General features: G+C 47.5%; 1 protein-coding gene across 1 annotated transcript in view; it reads left to right on the top strand.

Moving 5' to 3' along the window:
* Nucleotides 1-22,555, top strand: part of LOC142792725 (E3 ubiquitin-protein ligase MIB2-like) — a 126,188-nt gene that overhangs the window by 82,598 nt on the left and 21,035 nt on the right. Inside the window, exons 10-14 of the mRNA XM_075885655.1 lie at nucleotides 4,136-4,265; nucleotides 5,959-6,035; nucleotides 8,380-8,531; nucleotides 13,809-13,971; nucleotides 16,159-16,313. Coding sequence (XP_075741770.1) covers nucleotides 4,136-4,265; nucleotides 5,959-6,035; nucleotides 8,380-8,531; nucleotides 13,809-13,971; nucleotides 16,159-16,313 — 677 coding nt within the window. The remainder of the gene's footprint in view (nucleotides 1-4,135; nucleotides 4,266-5,958; nucleotides 6,036-8,379; nucleotides 8,532-13,808; nucleotides 13,972-16,158; nucleotides 16,314-22,555) is intronic.

Here is a 22,555-nt window from a genome sequence, read left to right as displayed (position 1 = left end):
AGGATAACCAAACAGTACAATCTCGGAGCGTTTACTATGCAGTTAACAAGCACATTCCTTCTGCCCCTTGACTAATGTATTGAACACATTATTTATTATTACTATTTGTTTACAGTTACTGCAATCACCATTTGGTGATTTCAGCAGGGTGGTACATATACTTAGTCGCTGACAAAAACATGACGGTAAAAGTGATGAATAAAAGTAAGCGGAGAACTAAAACCACTTTGGTAGCTTCTGTAAGAGTCGAGTAAGAGGTTTTTAGGTGTAGTTCACCCTTCAGCTCCACCTATTTATCGGGCACTAGAAGTAATTGCGTTATCTACGCGAAACTGCGTGCGCATGATGCGGTCAAGTATACAAAGGTATTTCAGGACATATCTTTGCACCATTGAAATCATTTAAATTGTACGAGTTCTGTCACGTCTTTTCGATACATTGTTGCAAAAAATGTAGTTTTTCTAATAAAAACTTTGCTGGCAATGCCAGAATTACTTATGTCCAGTACACTCACACCAAGATGCAATTGGTGCACATCGTGCGCAATTTAGAAGGAAAAAAAGAAAACAAGAGGTGGCTTGACGTGACACTCTTCAGGCCCAGTCATAGAAAAATAAAACTGGGGCATGCTGGGAATCTATCAACAGCATGAAGCATGAAGAGGATCAGCGAACAGGATCAACTTTTTCTCGTGACAAAACAAACCCCGCTTGTGTTTTATAAGAATATTAACCTAACAAGGCCAAAAGCAGCGCTCTATCTAAGAGAATAGCAGTATGTGTGTACCTATTTGTTCAACAAATTAATCCCAGTGTCCAATATACTGGACATGCTTTTCCTGTGAAAATCGTTCTACTAACATCTTTCTGAATTTTTTGCGGGCTTTTCAATAGCCTAGTAGCTAAAAAAACAAGATTAAAAACTTTGTTCTGCCCTACAGAAAGTTTGGGTCGGAAAGTAATATGGCTTGGCCCCAATTTAAGTATTGAACCTGATATTATGATAACAATAGATTACCTACGACGAGAAAAAAAAAACTAAAGAATGTAATGCAGTTGGTCGTAGCTTCTTCGTATATAAATTATGTATGACTATATCAAAACTGCGAGGACTCGAATTCAACCAAGGCAAGGAAAAAAAGAAGTCCTCAGTCTGAAAAATTGTTCATGGCCGGTCCGGAACCTGTTCGCGTACTCTACACAGGCCGGCTCTTAAACGGCGTGAGTAAGAATGCACTGACAGCGGGTCGCTATTCTTTGGTTCCCGCAATGAGGGGCGGGCGAGAACAGGTTTAAGAGCGAGGCCACTTCCGTAGGGAACTCGTCAGCGTCGTGGTGGGAGGAGAAAAGAGGGAACGAGGGGGAGGGTTCAACTTCATGCGGCACGTGGTGGACGTTTAAGGAACTAGCCCCTCGTGGGCCGGAATCCTGGCCTCGAGAAGTAAGTAGCGTCATGCGCGTCAATATGCAGGCTCCGCCCTTTCTCCCGAGCTTGGCAGCCTTGGAAGTGTAAGTGCCATTTTGTCTGTCCTCGATCTCGCATTTGCTTTTACAACCACGACAACACCGCCTTATGTTTTTCCCCGTGCGCCAGGAGAGGAGCCGTTGAGAGAGGATATACCTGTGGCCGTAGTGGGCTGCTCGACGTTCAAGGGGTGCCCCTGCAGCTGCTGACAGAGGAGGCAGAGATGAAGGAACGGGGTTGGTGCTACTTTAGATTTTTTTAGGCAGTTTAGACTGCCTGTAGCCCCACCTTCTGGGAATAGTGGCATATGCGTGGGCGGGACTAGTTTTTCAGTCTCCGAGGCAGCTAGCTCCTGTCCTGCAGCCACCTGGGCGTTGCCTCTGGGGACTTCTCAAGTTTCAAACTACGAGAAAGACGGGCGCCAATGTGGTCTTCTGAAATTGTGATTGGCGGCAGCTCTGAAGGTCTGCGTGCCTCAAGAATACAAAACGGAGCGAAAAGCATTGCCTTGAGCCACTTGGAGTGCACGGACCGTGCTTGGACACCGTTCATTATGTTCTCCGTGTGTATTACCGATCTTCAATACCCACATTCCGTGCGATTTGTGCCTGTTTAGTTTAAATAAAACGAGATTTAGGGCTTGTTTCTATATATGTGGGTACAGCGTAATATAAACAGGAAAACACACGGTGGGAAATATTGTTGACTATGCGGCTTAAGCGACCGCAGTGGGGGGTAGAGTGGTTATGGCACTTTTCTGCGGGCCCGAAGGCCGCTCATAGTGCCGGCCACGGCCGCCGCATTTTCGAGTGAGGCCCGTGTGCTCAGACTTGGGTGCACGTTAAAGAATCCCAGGTGGTCGAAGTTTTCGGAGGCCTTCTCTATGGGGTTTCCCATTATTATATTGTGTTTTTTTTGGAGGGAAACCTTCATATGTTATTATTATCATGCAGCACAAGGGAGATTCGTACCGCTAAACAATCTAAGACTCGGTTATTTCTTAATAGTGCCACGTGAAGCATTTTCTATGAGGCACCAGAACAAAGAACATAATGCTCTAGTAACTCGACTAGCCGTAGTGTTTATGGTGCCTACACAAAAGTTCAGTGAAGGAACCCTAAATCACTTAGTCAGCATGGCCAGAAAACGCTGCCAGTCAATAGTGACTGTGAGCGAAACAATGCAGTGTAGCAAGCGGTCTTGAATTCGCTAATAATTCTGAAATGTAGATAGAAATTTCTCCTTATTCTCTCGACATATAATGTCATAAAGCCAAATGTTCATGTCCTAAGCCCGAGGTCTCCGACTATTGACTGATTTCTGCATTATGTGTTGCCCCACCTGCGGCGGCTGCATTTTCGATGGAGGCGGAAATGCTGTAGGCGCGTGGGCTCAGATATGGGTGCACGTTTGGGTGCAAGAACCCCAGGTGGTCGAAATTGAGGTGGTCGAAAAAGTAGCCGGTGGTCAAACCCTGAAGAACCCCAGGTGGTCGAAAGCAAGGGCTCCGTGTACTGAACGCAAGACCAGTGCTCATGCGACATTGTAAACAGCATTGTTATCTACGTGTTAGTGCAACTTCAAAGAGAGTGGCAACAACTTGTAGTGTGTTTGACAATCGGCATACGTCAAAAAAACGCGTACCAAAATGAGCGTACAGTGTTGCCAGCATTCCCGTCAACATTACTGCCAACTTGCTTACAGGTGTACGCATCTGTGATAAAACACAAAATACTTTTTTTCTTGTTTCAGTCATGTAAAGGATAGTTTATATAAACAGAAGTACGATTGAAAATGTGTTAAGAACTATCAGACGCAAAATATTGCATGCATGCGGAGAAAATGCTGTGCCGCCTAATGGGTCCCTTGCGGCTTCTGTACAAAGCTTGTGAAAGTGCCGTGTCGCTTAACTCCATCTCCGTTGAACTCCTTAATGAAGTTTAACGTTGATGGAGTTTAACAGAGTTGGTGGTGGCCATGCTACTGGGGTATTACGAACCACTTACGCACGCGTGAATGCGCTAGCGTGTGATCGTGTTCTGGCAGTGCTTGGGCCAGCTGTTGCCCGTGCGTAGCTAAGGGTGGTTATGCACACCGGGGTTGAACTTCACCATAAGCTGCCTGGCATCTAGAAAGGTGCTCAAGACTATGACGCGTGCGTCTTGCGCCCTTGTCATTCGCGCTTTCCCTTGCGTTGGTTTTTGCACGCTCCCTGGTACGAGAGGTGAGAAAAACAGCCTGAAGCGTGTGACAAATCTCTAACTCTACTTGACCTTAATGGAGTAAAAAAATAATAAAATACTGCTAGTCCGCTCATCTGGTGGAAATGAACTGCTTGACTAAAGCCATTCGATGATTACTTCGAAAAGTGTTGCAGGGCCACCTTTGTATACATGAGTGCCTGTGCAACTTGTATAGGGAATGGTAGCATGTGTGCGTCGAATGCTCGACACTGTAGATCCACACGTGCGTCTTTGTCTGTGGTCCTTCTCGCGGATGGTGGGATAAGTTTTAAACTGGTGGCTATGTTTGACCATTCTAGCAGACATGTTTAACTCAATATTGTACTCAAACACGTAAGCAATGGCATAAACATAATTTTCAGTAGTAAAGTTGTCCCAAGATAGCGCTGTTCCATCGGAACGAGTTAATTATATGTGGCAATTTTCAGGTACTTGGGCGCGTCGGTACGGTTGCCCACATCTACTTTGATGGCGACATCCAAGTGAACTTTCGCAACGGAAGGAGTTGGTGCTTCAACCCTGACCTTGCGGAGGCAGTGTCGGATGATGAATCTGAATGTAAGCATCATGGGCATTTTGGGCTCGTACGAATGAGAACTTCCGATGGAGGCGGAAATGCTGTAGGCCCGTGGGCTCAGATTTGGGCGCACGTTAAAGAGCCCCAGGTGGTCTAAATTTCCGGAGCCCTCCGCTACGGTGTGTCTCAAATCATACGGTGGTTTTGGGAAACCCCACATATCAATCAATCATCAAATGAGAACTACCGTGAATGCTCTTGTGAGTCGAGCACCACTGCTCACGTGGAAGTGGCGCGAACGAGAGATAACGACACCAGATGCAGCGACACAGTGGTGCAGGTGGGGAAAGTCGCGCGCGTTCCATTCGCAATCTTCGCTTTCGAAGAAACGATTCTTCAAAGTCAGTGCGTGTACATAAATGCGGAAAGCACACGTAATGGACGTACGCTCTTTTAACGCATTATAGATTGACAGAAGGACAGGTGTGATCGGTCGGGTAGTCGGTGAATGGAACATACACTGTTAGTTACAAGTTGCACGTTTTGGATGTGTTGTTGATGAAAATAACTAGAAGCAGCGCGAAACCGCGACGACAAAAGGAGCACACGCAATAGGACTGGCGCTGGTCCTGCTATTATTCGTAACATGCTTATGCATTTAACAATCGCTGAAGTAATTGCGCGCTCCGAGCAAGCGACATTATCTTCGGGGGTTACACAAAGGCCGGATAAGTCAGAATCAAGCGTGTGGCCACTTCCCTTGCCACCTCAGTTACCACAATAAACATTCCGTAAGGAAATCGATTTGACTGTGGCGAGATGGCGTGCACTCCTGTAATTCCTTGTGCTGAAAGCCATGCATGGTTGTTCAGTTAAGTTAGGGACGTTGTTTCTGGAACGTTCGGTAAAATACTGAGAGCCGGAAGGGCATACGTGCGTGCCGCATATCAAAAAGAAACAGTTTCGACCTTACGGCTCATTCACACGTTCTTACTGTAGCCATATAACAGAACAGCTTAAAGAAGAATCTGGTGCTTGCTTCCCCATCGTCACTGCGATGAAACAAAAGAACTAGTAATCGAATCTCTTTATATAGCAACCAATCCTTACAACGTTCACTATGATGTAGCAGTACTCATGCTAGGAAAGTAGCGATCCACAAATATTTTCTCGAGTTATTTCATAGTTGCTGTAATAAATCGCGTGCGGTGTTTTTCCAATGTTTGCTGTCACGGAGAAGGCAAGTTCGAGTAATCACCTCAATAACTGTATTTTCCCGGCGACTCCGAACAAACATTGCAAACAGATGCACGTTGTTTGGGAAATATTGATCCGGTTCTTGATTTAGCACGGGGTCATTTAGTCAAGTTCGCCGTCTTTCGATGTTTGTTAGGACGTTACGGTAATACCATCTAATTATATAGGTGCCATAGTACACAGGGATCTTCACGAGTGCTTTGTTCTTGACAGCAGTCGCCTTTGCGCTAACTTCGGTGAGCTGCCGATTGAACCGAGCTGTGTTTATTCAGTTACGTTTCTCATGAGCTTAATTCTCGTTGTGTACAAAGTGGTTTACTCTGTGAGTTCTGTACTAAAGCTTCTATACTTGACGAAAATCATTATAACCGCACCCTCGAAAACTAGGAGATTTACGACAAGGTTACCCTCTGTATGAATAAGAATACATCAAACATTGTATGTCGATTTATATTCATTTGTGTTTTATTTCACTAGCCAGTGACTCTGATAGCGAGGTTCCTGATGCTCTGCAGCGCATGATGCGTGACTTACTCGGAATCGACACCACAGGGGTAAGTTGCCTTGAGCAGTCACACTTTCAATCACGAGCTGTAGTCGTGTACACTTTACGAGATAAACGCGTGCGTGCGTGCGTGTGTGCGTGCGCCTGCGTGGTTCGCGCGACCGTGCAATCCAGCCACTGACCTTTCGTGCCATGGTGCGATGGAAAGCATGCATCATGCAAATGACTAGCCATTTGTAGACGCTATACTAAAAAAAAATGCTAACTGCAACGTCGGCAAGCATCGGACGAACGCCATTAAGTGGAAGCTACATATTGTCAGCAATGAACGACGAAACAGTGTCAAAAACTGCTACAAAGGCTGTTCTAGACTTTATAAAAAACAGTGGACTGGATACTATACTGTAGGGTACTATACTAAGTGGCTACTGTACATACGCCCCATCTCTTCTTGTCTCCATCATCACCCTTCATCCCTCTTTCCTTCCCCTTTTCCTTATCCCCTATGTAGAGTAGCAGGCTAGAGCAAACTAGCTCAGGCCGACCTCTCTGCCTTCTAATAAATTCTTACTCTCACACATACATCAGGTGTTTTTGAAAGAAATATACTTTTTTCAGTGCGCAAGGAAGGTTTCAGAAAGAAGACAGATAGCACAGAGCGCGCACTCACAGCCATTGTATTGCACAGATGCTGGATATACATATACACAGTCAAGAGGGGAGGAGGCGACACGCAGAAAAAATGAGCAAATAAGGGCGCAAGCGCCAGAACATCTTATTCAATTATTGAAACGAAAATGGAAATGAAAAGATAGTGGTATTCATTAACCAACAGATTGACGGACGGGCCACTTCCGCACTCAGTTGGCACAGTGATTTGCCAGGTGGCTGCTTAAGGATCTGCGCGTGAGATTCGCGTGCTCCCAAAAGGCTGTTTCACATGGCGCGATTGCAGCGAAAAAAAATCGTTCCGTTCGCTCCAATCACTCTGTTCGCAACCGCCGCTAATGGCGGTTTCGTTTCACGTGGACCGAGAACGGTCCGCGATTTTCGCTCTGCGGCTGGAAAGGCGAGTTCTTGCCACCGCTCTTTGTGGCAGACACGAATGTTTATGTAATAATATGTGCATTATGATATCATGGAGTTTCCGTGAACGGTAACGAAGGGCCCGCTTGTTTCGTCTTTTAAGAACACTGTTCAATCTCAATTCATTTTAAATTGCAACACGTCGACTCTACTTTGACAGCTTTGCTGGCCCGGCCTTATTTCGACGGGGCCCGACCGAAAATCGCTGCCGCCGCAGCGATCAGAGCGAAAACTTCCAATGTTGGAAGTTCGCCGCGGACCGCTGTGGCGGGAGCAAACTGTCCCCCCCCCCCCCCCCCCCCCGCCCCCATTTTTTTTTTCACTGCGAGCGAGTTCGCGGCCCGAAAATCGCTACTTTTTGTGTCATTTAAAATGGCCTTAAGGCGATCGTTCAGTCGGTGCCTCGTATGTCCAATGTAGTATCGACCACATGAGAGCTGAATAAGATACGCAACGCCTATACTACATTGTACGAACATTTTTGCGTGATGTCTTCTTTCTGAAACCTTCCCCGCGCACTAAGAAAGTATATTTCTCACAAAGTGAAATACCAACTAGCCCAAGTAGCCACTTTTTTGTTACAGCTGGTGGTTTGTGCATTCATTCTTACCCGCTTCGGCATCGCGCAGACACTCTTTTACTAACTCGCGAAAAGGTGCATTGCAGTGCGTGACGTTCGGGTGGTGGTGTGCCAAAGCACATGGGTCTGGTCACGTGGTTATTTTCGGAGAGGGTCAGAAGATCGCTCGTAAGTCCTTATCCACCAACTGAACTAGGCCTAACCTCACGTTTCCCTCAAGTTTCTCTACCCTCTGCGTTACAAGGGCACAAGAGTGGAACAGGGTAGAAGGTAACAATGAGATTGGTTCATAAGTACGGGCTTAATTTATTTATTATGCTCAATAAGGACTCAAAATCGACTAGGAAAACTCGACATAAGGATGAGGTTGGTTTGTGAATACGGGCCATAGCTTTGTGCGCGTTGTGCTTTTTTCGCAAAGTGGGTGTTGAAGCCATGGACAACCCAAAAGTACACTTCACTCACTGAAGTGGCTGCGTCTGGAATTAAATGCTAGTTGTTTTTTTATATGAAATTCCAATAGCCGTGTGGCTAAACTGTAACTTTTTTTTTTTTTGCGAGCAAGCGCTCTTCTCGTCATATTTGTCGTAATATGCATAGGAGCCTCCATTCACATCGCAGACCTTGTCACAATAAACTAGTTGGCAGCGCATTCACCGCTTAGCGAAAAATGGATGAAGCATGAACCTTTATGGTGTTGCTAAACCACACTGCTTCTCTTGTCCAGGATGGAATGGTTCGAAAATTGCAGCTTACACCGTTCCTTGTAGCCTGCCACCAGGGTGATGAGTCGTTTGTCATGGCGTCGATCACCACCGGTGCCAATGTGAACGAAAAAAACAACCATGGAGACACGGCGCTGCATTTTGGTGCCTATGGGCAAGTCATCGTGTTGAATTTGTTCTTTGAAAATTGGCGCGTTAGAAGGAACGCATGGTCGGTCATCTGCCTGCATAATGCTCTAGTACGTAAGATGTGAACCGAAAAGTCAACGCGTAGGAATAGTGGCAGATGACTTATTGGCGTAGCTATTCGCCGCGAAAGCAGCCCCTAGCCAGTCGGCTCTGTGATTAAAAGGGTAGAATAATATATACTGGTTGTGTAATTCTAGGCACCTTGTGTTAATTCTCGGCACCGACATGTGAAAAATAAAAAGAAGCAGAAATTACGCCATCTACCACTAAAGATAACCACGCGTACACGCGAAGCTACGCTGATGTTCACTTGTCTCCATTTGTATGTGGCCGCGCATGTTTCATTTTTGTGTGGAGTTGTGTATATGTTGTGTACCGTTCCCTATAGAAACGTTCCGTATGCGATGTTCAATGATTCCGTATGCTTCCGTAAGAGTCTTACGGAAATATATAGAAAATATATGGAAAATATATGGAAAATATACGGAAAACATATGAATTCCGTATAGAAACATATGGAATTATTTGACTCGCATACGGAACGTTTCAGTAGGGTTTATGCTATCGCCTCCCATTTGTGCGTATTACCGTTTGTATGCCACAAAGTGAACACCCAGTGCTGCTAGGAGAGTGAAACGGTGCTAGTACGCGTCGCAATATGTATGAGCGCCCAACTGCGGTGGATAGCTAAACGGGAGACGAGAAACTAAGCGAAGGCAGCGCTCCGGCACCTTCTTCCACTTCCTTCCGCTCACGCGAAAAAAGAGCCCACGGCTAGCCTGCGCTGCCCCATGCATGCGTCAATTCTCCCCCTCCTATCGCGAAAGAGTGGTAAGAGGGACCTCCCACCTGCCGCGAGGAGAGGGGGAGAGTTGGCGCATGAGCATTAAGGAAGGTCACGCCGCACAGCGGATAGAGCGCCGCCATAAGCTGTTCCGCATCTGAAAAAATTGCGGTGAAGCCCTGCCAACACATATACAGAACAGTGAGCTTTGGTTAACGACTCAGGAGCAGTGGCACAATGCTTCACATTTATATCAAGTCAATACAGTTGATCACTTTCTTTAAATCGATTTCTTAAGTTCATACTAACTACCAGCGTTCTTAAACGAATGCCTGTTCCTTTGCATATGTGGCGAGCACAACATCCGACACGGACTCAAAAGCTCGCCCTGACGTTTATTAGCACCTGTGAGACCCCGTATCATCGAAATGGCTGCTTGGTTCTCGACAAACGCGTTGGAAGCTCGCTCGCGGAATGCTTTATTTTTTTTCCGGGCTGACCGCGGAAAATTCAACACATTCCCGGCCAGGTGGGCCCATTTTTTGGCCGCTTCTCGGTGCCGTTTACTCCGCCACGCAAGCACGAACGCCAAGTCCAACGTCTCAATGCACGGCGCCATAAGCCCGCCAGCCTCCTAAGAGTGCCCGAATCCCAATGGCAATGCACCAGGCTTTTCCGAGAGCTAAATAAATGCCGTAAAGGTAGAAGTATAAGATATCCAGCAGGAAGATTTCGGCGAAGGAGCAGGCTGGTGTAACGTCAGGAGAACAAAGCAGGTCAGCAGCACATACAACAAGTCAATGCAAAATCAGCAGACAAAGACACAGCAACAGGCGGCTACCACGTCGACTGCGGGGATTGACGCAGCCGCCGTCACCTAATCTATCTCGAGTTTATGTAGGTTCACTGACGGCCTCGTCACGCATCTGTCACCAGCCTAGTGTATGAAAAAGGCCTTAACGATCGCTCGCGCCATCCTGTCTATGATTGTCGACACTTCCCTTTCATTCAGTAAAGGGTGTCAACTGCATTCCTTGCAATGCGGCAGTGATTAGACGACCTTTCAGATAATTGCTGTGGTGAAATAATCGGTTATATAAACAGCGCCCGGTTTGACCGATTAAAAACTTCCCACATGATAGCATAATATGACGTATACTACCCCCTTTTCACATTCTTTATGGTGAGGCATGAAAAACAAATCATCGGCCCGCACCATAAACATATATCAGGCAATGCCAATCAGAAAAAAAAAGAAAATGAAAAGGGCAGAGCCTTTTCACACTCACCCAACCTGTCCCGGTGTTTGACACCACACGCATTTTATTTTTTTTTTCGTCTCGTCACTTTCAACTTTTCTTTCAACCGCTGCGCAGATACGACCTAGCTTGTTCGGGGCAGAAAACACTTTAAGTCAATCCCAAAACCAACGGTGGTACTGGGCGAATCGCATGGATATGAGGGCTTTCTACGATCTTTCTCTTTTAGGGGCGAAGCTCCTTAGGGCGTGGGCTGTGCGTCCCCTGTAGCCTGTATGTAGCCACCTCTCGTTTAGTTCTTGCAGTGTCCACTAGATGGCGGTACCGTCTCCTGTATGTCGCCTCTTCTCGTTTAGTTCTTGCAGTGTTCACTAGATGGCGGCTCCGTCTTCTGCATGTAGCCACCTCTCGTTTAGTTCTTTCAGTGCTCACTAGATGGCGGGACTTGTAGCTGATGATGAAAAGATGCAAGATGTTATAAACTAGACGGCAGTACTTGTAGTTGATGATGAAAGATGCTAGATGTTATAAAATAGGAATGATGTTACATATGGCACGTGTCATTGGTGGAAGGCAATCGTTCGATTTAGTGTGGCGACGTACGCTAGGGGGAGAATTGTAATAAAATCGAGTAGGCAAAATGTACGGAAGATTCATGGTTTACCAGGTTTTCCTCCAGAGCTTCGCCCACTCGTCATCATTCACTTCGTGGATATGGCGGCACTTTTTTTTGTAGTATGCAGATGACGAAGATGTAAATAAGTAGTTAAGTCACGCTGCTGCAGTGCGTAGCATATGCAACACAAGCTAACCACGTAAAAACAACGCAGCTAAGGCGTGATTTAGTGCGAAAGCGTGAAGAGAGTCACCCAAGGTGAGCATCCCTATGAAAGGCAGCGCTTTACTCGCGGGCAACGTTGACGTTGCATAGGTGTCATGCACCGATTCAGTAGAGAAGAGCGGCGATATTATCAGTAAACTGTATAGTCAACGCATTTCATCCGCCGACAATCGGTTCAGACGGCACGGAACGGAGCACCGCTGCGTGCATTTGGATACGCGCCGCGGACCGTTTATCCACACCTGCGCGGGGACGGTACTGCCACCTATAGCCCGATCTCGCCCCGAAAAGGTGGCGCGCCGTGCAATCCAAGATGGCTGCGGGAGGACGATCAACCAGTGAACTCGCTTAGAAATAAATAGGACGTACTCCCTGTGCCGCTTTGCCCGGATGGTCTTTTGATCGTCGAATGAATGTATATCGGACCAAAGTTCTTTCTCAAACGATAGAAGCTAATGGATGTTCGCAACCTCAATTCTTTCCGCAGTGTGAAGGGTGGTGGTGTCAGCTGAACAACCGTGTATCGACGATGCTCTGCGTAATACTGTGCGTGGTACAGAAAGCTGTGCCAACTATAATTCACGTGTGAACTGAACGGCACTCCGAGATAATTGGTGCCGAGCCTGCCTGGCGGCGAGTAGCGCGCCGTCGCGGCTGCACATGACTGAATGTTTAACATAGCGATGGTTTGCAAACATACTACGTTGTCGTCATTACTTGCACTGTAAGCATCATGCAGCTGCTTGTTCAACGGAACACAAGCATTTAACTTCCCATTAAGTAGCGCTTGTGTCAGTCATGATCAGACTCTTAACAGTGCGCTATTCGCTGCTCTCGGATGTTGCGGGTTCCATCAGCGCGATCGAAACAGCGATATCGAAACGAATACACGCGTACGCTTTTCGCATCGTCAAAATTGCGAAAATCTGTCGAACAACGTCGTTTGGATGGCACTGGTGAAATGCAGGAAAAGTTTGCGTGAACTCTAGTCGTAACTGCAAATTTCATAGCTCTAACCATTTCGCTTTACTGGTCGAGCGTGTTGGGGGCATGCGGTGCTTTGTAATCCACTGTAATTGGGTTACATTCAATGCACAATAAAAACCATGCTTTTATTTTGAGCTCGCTGAAGGATGTTATACAATAAATACAATCAAAGTGACATACGAGCGAGAAAAAAAAATAACGCACGACGGGACGTGAAGTGCAACTCGCTGCTCGTGAGCTAGCAGCTGATCGTGTGTATAGTGGCTAAGGTACTCGGCTGCTGACCCGCAGGGCGCGGGTTCGAATCCCGGCTGCGGCGGCTGCATTTCTGATGGAGGCGGAAATGTTGTAGGCCCGTGTGCTCAGATTTGGGTGCACGTTAAAGAGCCCCAGGTGGTCGAAATTTCCGGAGCCCTCCACTACGGCGTCTCTCATAATCATATGGTGGTTTTGGGACGTTAAACCCCACATATCAATCAATCAAATTAGCAGCTGATCGTTCATCGTCGCTGTCACTCTCAGCGTGTTGACAACTATCTACGTCCACTGAAAAATCCTCCACGTCAAAACAGTTTTTTTTTAACATCACTGCTTAAAGTAATCAGAGGAATTCTTTCCGCCGAACGACTTCGATTGCACCAACAACGTTTCATTCACCACGCAAAACACCCACACGGCTTCCTTCACCACGTTTATCTGCGGGTACGGTGATAATTTCGCTCCGATACCCGGCAAGAAAGGAATCGCTTGCAGTGTGCTGCCATTTATCAATGAACGCAAAAAAAAAAAAACAAGAGCTGCAGCGTAGGCCAAGGTTTGGAAGCGAAAATCTTGAGCCTATACTCTACTTTCAGCCTCCAATGAATGTTGTGGGATGACTGCACTACAAAAGCACTCACGAATTCTATACGCACGTAAAGAAGGCGATTTTAAACTGTAAAGGTCAGACGATAACATTCAACTATCCAACGTGGTTGCAAATATTCTTGCGATGCTGACATGTGTAATATGCGGGCTACAACCAAAAGCGCGAGTTGCCACGTATTTTCACGAAAACTTCGCGTGCCGCAAGTACGAATCAGATTTATCGTGTCACGGACAGTCCGGTATATTCACTGATTCATGAAATATACAAAGTAGTTTGTGTTAGTTTCTTGCTAACGCGTTAACACTGTGGCTATCACCGCCCAACAAGGGAGCGTTGGGACGAGCGTCTGCTTATACTGATCATCCTCGAGAGGATGCTCCTGAATTCCGCTAGGTGGCGTGACTGTCTAGGAACATAGCGAATAAACTGATGTGCACCCGCATTTAGCCCATGCATGGCACTAGTCTCTTATGTTACCCATTTGTTACTTTTTTTTTTTTCAGTGACAAGCCAGCTATTCTGGAGTTGCTAGTAAACTTGGGCGCTGATATAAATGCGAAAAACAAGAAAGGGTACACGGCTCTTCATGTTGCTGTCAACAAGGACTCTGTAGCGTGTGTGCGCGTCCTCACCAACTACATTAGTGATCTAAACGTGAACACTCAGGTAAGTACGAGTTTATTGATTCAATTTCAGCTATTTGCTACTTGCAGTGCCACCAACCACTTGGTTGTCCTACGTTTTGAACGCTGTACTTCAAAGTGAAGCCACACAGCTCACGTTACAGTCTTTATAAAAAAAGAACTTTGTAATCTGATGTTTGATTCGAAGCGCGGCTATATTTACGTATTATAGTATGACTTCTTTAACGTGATATTGTTAATGAGCTCGTTTCGGAGAAATTCAGCGGCAGTGGCAGCGTTTTTCGGTTTTGAGCAAAAAAGCGGCGTTGTCCAAAAAAAAAGCTTTAAACTTACGAAAATAAAAAATACACCATTTCCCGCTAAAGAGAATGACGTGTTGATGTGTAGCAGCGGGTGCTAACCTCGCCGTTTCGCAACCAGTGGGCACCCACTGGCGGTGACGTTGAGGCTAGCGTGCCTCGCGGCGTTGTGTAGGAGAAAAACTTGGGGAGGTGCAAATCCCGCAGTGTGATGGACCGGCGTATACCCTACCGCAACATGCCAATCGCTGTCGATGGGCAACGGGAAGAAGAGGACACCGATTGGACACAGAGACCCGCAGTCTGTTTTTAGTTAATGCGCACGCTGTAAATTTTTATTGTTCGACAACACACAGGAGAAATCTCCCAGTGGCACTACCTTGGAGGTAAAGATCTAGTGCCTCTGTATAAGGGGTGGCCAGGGAACAATTATTGCATATGGGCCTCTGCCAGTGAATACAATTGTGCAGCGCGAGCTGTTGTTTTTTTTTTTCAATCAAGAAAGAGACAAGCGTAAAAAAGGAGAGAGGGAAGGGGACTTGGACGAGCAATGGGAGTGTAAACGCTGTGGAGAAGAATGCCTAGAAGAGAGAGAGGGAAGAGCGAGCATACCGGGTTAGCGGATGGTTCCTGCGTCCGCACTGCATGGCGAGAGAGGAGGAACATAGGAGAGGCGAGAGAGGGGGAGTGGACGCGCATGAGCAGTAAGGGTGGTCACAACGCACACCGGATTCAGCTCGACCCTAACCCGCTTCGCATCTAAAACGAGCTGAAGGGTGTCAGCATTTTGGCTTTTCTTGAGTAATGGTTCAGGTAACACCGGGAAGCAAACGCGGGCTAGCTATTGAAAGAGCGATGGGTACACGACCTTATTACACTATTCGTTCTACTTTTTTCGCTGCCGCCTCCTGGGGAGAACGACACGTGGTGTCGTAGTGTACCCGTTTGATAGAGGCGCTTCGATGGTGGTTTTCCCGCTTTCCGACAGATGATGTGGCCACACCGTGTGGATGCTCCTTTACAAACACGTCGTGGGTGCATAGCTGTGCTCGTGGACGACTTTTCTTGGCAATGCATTGATGTTTACGCCGTTAAATCACGCGTATTTCACCCCTAATGAATGTAGTCCGACAATTGTGTCCTTATTTATTACGTGAAGTAGGAAAAATGCGGCCTTCACTTTTTTTTTTGCAGGAAGACTCCGTAAGAAACGCTGATCGCGCACAGCCATCACTTTCCACACCGGAGCACAACGCATCACCTTCTGGACTACATCACGTAGTAGTACATGTGCAGAAGCTCCGGCCCAGCAGCTTTCCGTTTAACTGCCAAGAAAAGTGGTCCGTGAGGATATAGTTACCCGTTATAAAGGGTACACACATTCGTGTGCGCATTATTTTATGGAGGCGTACGCAATTCGTAGATACTTCGAAAAAAAAAAGACAAATGTCTCGCGCGTAGACGTTTCTTCACGCCAACGGTATGATGAAGCTTGTAATGGATTGGCCACTCGCAATGACTTGAACTACAGTGACCTGTGTGTGTGCGTGTGCGCGTGTGCGCGTGTGCGTGCGTGTGCATGTGTGTGCGTGCGTGCGCACGTGTGTGTGTGTGTGTGCGCGTGTGTGTGCGCGTGTGTGTGCGCGTGTGCGCGTGTGTGTGCGCGTGTGTGTGTGCATGTGTGTGTGTGCGTGTGTGTGTTGTGTGTGTGTGTTGAATGTGTTGAATATTTGCATTGAAGCCATACACCGCATGACGATCCCTTTGCTCGCTGCAGCAGCCGTTTCCGAAAGAAACGAGCTTCTAACCTTTTTTTTTTTCGTGTGGCATTTGAATTTGTTTATCGCGTTTATTGTGCCGACCTTGCGGCGACGATGACTTTCTGCTAAATATTACATTATTTTCTACAGGACGAGTACGGAGACACACCTCTGCATGATGCTATAAGAAGAGCGAACAACGATATCGTTGATCTGCTCGTGAACTTCCGGAGTATCGACTTTACGGTGAAGAACAAACGTGGCTTCAGCGTATTTCATCATGCCGCCTTGCAAGGAAACATACAGTAAGGCTTCTTATAACCATCTTACTGAACAGAGCAATGCAAAACGGGACGCATTGGTAACGAACACTTCATATTTCCCGTGCTTCTATTTGCCTTGCTCTATCTGATACGATGATTGTATACCAAGAAGTCACTGTTTGATATGCCAAAAGAGCATACGAAACACGCGTTTGTTTGAGTGTGGAAAAATCTTTGAAACCTTGGCCACCATCATGCCCTGCGAACGTGAGATTCCACACATGTCCATTGTGGGGGAGGAGGGGTCTTATTCATTGGTAGAATGGTAGTGATAATCGCTTTGTGGTCACTGTAGTAGGCCACGAGTGTTGAAGATTGGGCGAGATTGGGCAAGTGGTTAAAAAGCACCCGTCACAATTAACTCGAAAAATTATATAAGCGCATTGTATAGCAAGAGCTGGCAGCACGTGTTTAGCGCCCCGTCTTTGGTTTTATCTGAACATGATGTGGCCTTCCTTAATCAGCATAACCGCCTATGAATCTGTGATATGTGACGGTGCGATGTTGTGTGTAATCTTGTCGTTGCGTTGGGTGGTTTTGTATGCTTGCGCCGGTCTATATATTTGATGCAGTTTGACAATAAAGCTCAGTTGGAAGTTAGCGCTCTGTCCTCTTGTGTCGGTCTGCTCGGCCGTTTCTTCTTCCCCGTAATGCGCTATACCAGTTCAAGCACTGTAGTAGCCCGTTACTAGTTGCGCCAACACTCCCAGCAAGAAGAATTGGCTCCTTTCTTTGCGCGTTGCACCCACGTTGTTCTTACGTCTTTCATTTCGGTGGTCTACTATGGCACCTTTAAAATGAGCTCAACGTGTTGCTTGTCGTGTTGTCGTGTATTCCATATATATATATATATATATATATATATATATATATATATATATATATATATATATATATATATATTGTTATGGCGTTTATTAGCAGGCACACAGCGAGTATAGGCAATGGCGACAGTAACGGCCAAGCACGGACTCCCAGCGCGAGCGGCGTCCTTTTTTGGGTAGACCCACTAGAGAACACTTGAGAGTTTGACCCACTTCAGTGTTCGGCGGCTTCTCTACAATCACCCCGGGGTCGAAGAGGGAGCCGCCTGGCGACCTAGCAGCTTGTCACTACGAGTGGGTCATAGTAAGCCTTCAGGCGCTCCACGTTGACTATGTCGCGCCCGCGGCGGCGCATGTCCGAAGATTGTTCAATTGGCTCGATAAGATAGTTGACCGGAGATGTGCGCTCGATCACACGGTAGGGACCTTCATATTTCGGGAGTAGTTTGGAAGAAAGGCCGGCTACAGAGGTCGGGATTCAGAGCCATACAAGTGAACCAGGTAGGAACGTGGGTTCAGAAGTGGCGGAGCCATCACGAATACTCTTCTGCTGCTCTTGCTCATGCGTCGTAAATGTCTTGGCCAGCTCGCGACACTCTTCAGCAAGCCTGGCTGTCTCGGAAATAGGTGCACACTCAGATGAATCCGGCGTGTACGGGAGTATAGTGTCGATGGTGTGTGACGGGTGCCTTCCGTACAGCAAGAAGAAAGGTGAAAAACCGGTCGTGCTCTGAGGGGCGGTGTTGTAGGCGTAGGTGACGAAGGGCAGTATAGTATCCCAATTCGTATGGTTGGCGGCGACGTACATCGAAAGCATGTCGCCGAGGGTGCGGTTAAAGCGTTCGGTCAGGCCATTCATCTGCGGGTGGTAAGCAGTTGTTTTGCGGTGGACAGAATGGCACTCCATGAGAATGGCTTCGACGACTTCTGACAAGAAGACACGGCCTCGATCGCTGAGAAGCTCCTGAGGTGAACCATGGCGCAGTATAAATCGGTGCAGTAGGAAGGACGCAACATCACGCGCAGTAGCCGCAGGGATAGCGGCGGTTTCGGCGTATCGCGTTAAATGATCTACGGCGACGATGGCCCAGCGGTTACCAGCCGACGTCAGAGGAAGCGGCCAATACAAATCGATACCTATGCGCCCAAACGGACGCTCAGGCCAAGGTAACGGTTGAAGACTGGCTGGCGGCATGTGTGCTGACGGTTTGCGGCGTTGGCAAGCGAGGCAGGAGCGAACGAACTGCTGCACGTAGCGGTGCATCCCGCGCCAGAAGTAGCGTTGTCGAATGCGACGGTAGTTTTTGAATACCCCAGAGTGCGTGCATTGTGGATCAGAGTGGAAGGATTCACAGATCTCTGACCGCAGACTGCGGGGTATCACGAGTAACCACTGCCGGCCATCGGCGTCGTAATTGCGTCGGTGTAGAAGGCCGTCACGGATGGCGAAATGGCGAGCTTGACGACGCAAGGCACGCGTGGATGGCGTTGCGGATGGATCAGCGAGCAAGTCAATGAGCGGGCCGATCGAATTATCCTTTCGCTGTTCGGTAGCGATGATGTCAACATCAATGGCAGAAACTGCAGTCGAGGATACTGAGCAGAGCACATCACCTTCAGGCAGAGGGGAGCGCGAGAGGGCGTCGGCGTCAGCATGCTGGCGTCCGTTGCGGTAAAGCACGCGGATGTCGTAGTCTTTTAAGCGAAGAGCCCAACGGGCGAGACGGCCTGAGCGATCCTTCAATGATGAAAGCCAGCATAGTGCATGATGGTCGGTGACGACATCGAATGGGCGACCATACAAATAAGGTCGAAACTTTGTAAGGGCCCAGACGATCGCCAGGCACTCTTTCTCCGTGATGGTGTAGTTTGTCTCGGCTCTCGTGAGCGTACGGCTTGCATATGCTACGACATATTCAGGGAATCCGGGTTTGCGCTGTGCCAGGACAGCGCCGAGGCTCACACCACTGGCGTCTGTGTGCACCTCCGTCGGGGCCGTAGGGTCGTAGTGGCGTAGAATGGGAGGAGACGTCAGCAAATGGCGGAGCTTCACGAACGTGTCATCGCACTCAGACGACCACGAATTGAGGGGCCCGTTACTTCCAAGGAGCTTCGTCAGCGGTGATATAATCGTAGCAAAGTTTCGTACGAAGCGTCGGAAGTATGAGCACAGGCCCACGAAACTACGCAGTTCTTTGACGGACGCAGGTTTGGGGAATTCGGCCACGGCCCGAAGCTTGGCTGGGTCAGGAAGAATGCCATCCTTGGACACGACGTACCCAAGGATGGTGAGTTGCCGTGCTGCAAAGCGGCACTTCTTCAGATTTAGTTGCAAGCCGGCATTGCTCACACGTGCGAAAACTTCTTTCAGACGCTGGAGATGCGTGGAGAAATCTGGGGTGAACACAACAACGCCATCGAGGTAACACAAGCACGTGTGCCTTTTCAAGTTGCGCAGAACGGTGTCCATCATGCTCTCAAAGGTCGCAGGAGCATTACATAGACCAAACGGCATGACGTTGAATTCGTACAAGCCGTCGGGTGTGATGAACGCAGTCTTCGGTCGAGCGTCATCAGCCATGGGTACTTGCCAGTACCCCGAGCGCAGATCGAGAGAAGAAAAAAATTCGGCTCCGTGAAGGCTGCCAATTGCGTCATCGATGCGCGGCAGTGGGTAAACATCCTTGCGCGTGATCTTATTGAGCCGTCTGTAGTCCACACAGAACCGCACAGAACCATCTTTCTTCGCGACAAGAACAACAGGAGACGCCCATGGACTGTCCGAGGGCCGAATAACGTCGCGTCTGAGCTTATCATCAACCTGCTCGTTAGTTTCCCGACGTTCAGCAGGCGACACGCGGTAGGGACGTTGCCGTAATGGTGGATGGGCACCAGTGTCGATATACGATGTGTAACAGCGGACGCGCGACCGAGAGAACTTCGCCCGACATCGAAAGAAGAATGATATTCTCGCAGCAGGTCCAGAAGCTGGGAACGCTGTACCGACGTAAGATTGTCATCAATGTAGGGGCCAAATACATCAGGAGATGATGAATCATAAGTGGAAACAGCACTGACGGTACACGAACTGGAACAACGCGAGTCATCAGGTACGTTCAGGACTTGTGCGTTATCCACTGGTTCCACTCTGCCGAGACATTCCCCTCGAACTAAGGTAACAGTGTACGGGGATGGGTTGGTCACAAAAATAGCGGCGTTTCTTTGGGTGATTTGCACGGTCGCGAAAGGTACTAGCAACCCTTTCCTTCGGCAAGCACGGTCGGATGGCGAAATGAGCGCAATTGTGTCGGAGAGTCCAGCGCAGTAGACAGGTACACCCATCGCCGAGCTTGGAGGCACTAAGGTGTCGTCTTTCACGAGAATCTTACTCAGTTTTGAGGGACTGTCTTCCGGCATCAAATGCGAGAAGGGTGAGAGTTCAATTTCGGCATTGGCCGAAATTGAACTCTCACCTTCTCGCATTCTTTAGTTCTGTTAATACGATACGTTTGTATTCGTCTGTCGGATCACCTGGGAGGCGTTCGTAAAATCTTGAGTCGTCTAGTTGGCGGTATGCTTCTTGTGATCCCAGGTGATCCGACAGACGAATACGAACGTATCGTATCAACAGAACTAAAGAAACTGTTGGACGCAGAAAAGATAACCAACACTGACCACAAACTGATGCAAGCAGCATACCCTCGTCCAGGTCGCTTCTACATCCTCCCAGAAATTCATAAACCCGGTAAGCCAGGTCGACCAATCATATCAGGCGTCGGTACAATAACTGAACCCATATCAGGGTACGTGGACAAACTAATAAGCCACATTCCATGCACCCTCGCGTCGTACATGAAAGACACCACACATTTTCTTCGAGACATTGCGGGTATCTGTGTGCCGAAAAACTCGTACTTGGTTACTCTTAATGTCTATTCATTATATACAAATATTCCTCACGATGACGGCATAGCTGCATTACAAAACATGTACACAAACCATAGACAATCTAACACCCCAGATTTCTCTGCCATTGCAACATTGACGAGGATGGTCCTCGAATTAAATTCATTCGAGTTTAACCAAGAGTATTTTCGACAAATCAGCGGGACCGCTATGGGCACCAAAATGGCACCTAATTATGCCAACATATTTATGGGAAAGCTAGAATCTGAATTTCTTGCAAAAAGTTCCTTGAAACCAATGTTATACAGAAGATACATAGACGACATCTTTCTTATTTGGACCCACAGCGAGGACGAACTTCTCAGCTTTATAGACACTTACAATGCTGTACATCCGAACATACACTTCACACACACATACTCGCAAGTTACCGTAAATTTTCTTGATGTTACCATAACGATAGAAGAAGAGAAGCTCTCTACAACCCTATATCGCAAACCAACGGATCGACAACAATACCTTCATTACCAAAGCGATCATCCACGCCACTGTGAAAACAGTATTCCATACAGCCAGGCTCACCGGTTTAAGCGAATCTGCTCTAGAGACGCTGACTTTGACACGAGCTCACAGAGGCCAAAAATTATGCTCGAGCAACAAAAATACCCCCCACATGTAATTAATGACGCTGTTCAAAAAGCGAGAAAACTAAAGCGTGAAGACTTACTTATGAAGCGACCACCACGAGAAGACCCACAACGAACAAACCTCTGCTTGGCTTACAGCACAAACTTCCCCAATGTAAACAAAATCCTAAAACGACATTACAACATTCTGGAACAAAGTGAACGTCTGAAACGCGCATTCCCATCCGCTCCAGGCGTCGTTTACCGACGACCACGTAACCTCAAAGACACCCTTATCCACTCCCAAATTAACACATCACCCCCCAATAATTCATGCCGCCCTTGCTTAAAGCCACGATGTCTTGTATGTAAGGCGATGCGAGAAACAGACAAAGCAACCAGCACGCAATCCAAGTTTTCGATTAACATACGAGGAAACCTAACATGCGATTCCTCTAATGTGGTGTACCTACTCGAATGCAACGTGTGTGGTATGCAGAACATCGGACAAACAGAAACACCATTTAGGATTCGCTTCAATAATCACAGAGCCCATGCGAAATCAGCCCCAAGTCTACCTCTATCAAAACATCTCAATCTTCCCGACCATGCATTCGACAAACTATCAGTAACGCTCTTAGAGACGGGATTTAAATCAAATCGAGAACGTGAGCAACGAGAGTCATACCTTATCCACCGATTTAACACCCTCGATAGAGGAATAAATGAGAATCCTGGTACACTTGCAGCAATTAAAGCATTAGAAAACAATAACGGCAACAATGAAAATAGTAACTGAGTTCACGCCACTGCAGCTGCGAAGGGCACTGGACGACCCAAAACAATTCCAAGTGTAACTACTCTTCCT

This window comes from Rhipicephalus microplus, unplaced genomic scaffold, assembly GCF_043290135.1.
Source record: "Rhipicephalus microplus isolate Deutch F79 unplaced genomic scaffold, USDA_Rmic scaffold_236, whole genome shotgun sequence".
NCBI classification, from domain to species: domain Eukaryota; kingdom Metazoa; phylum Arthropoda; class Arachnida; order Ixodida; family Ixodidae; genus Rhipicephalus; species Rhipicephalus microplus.
Note: the sequence above shows the minus strand (reverse complement) of the source record. Positions and strands in the feature narration are given on the sequence as shown.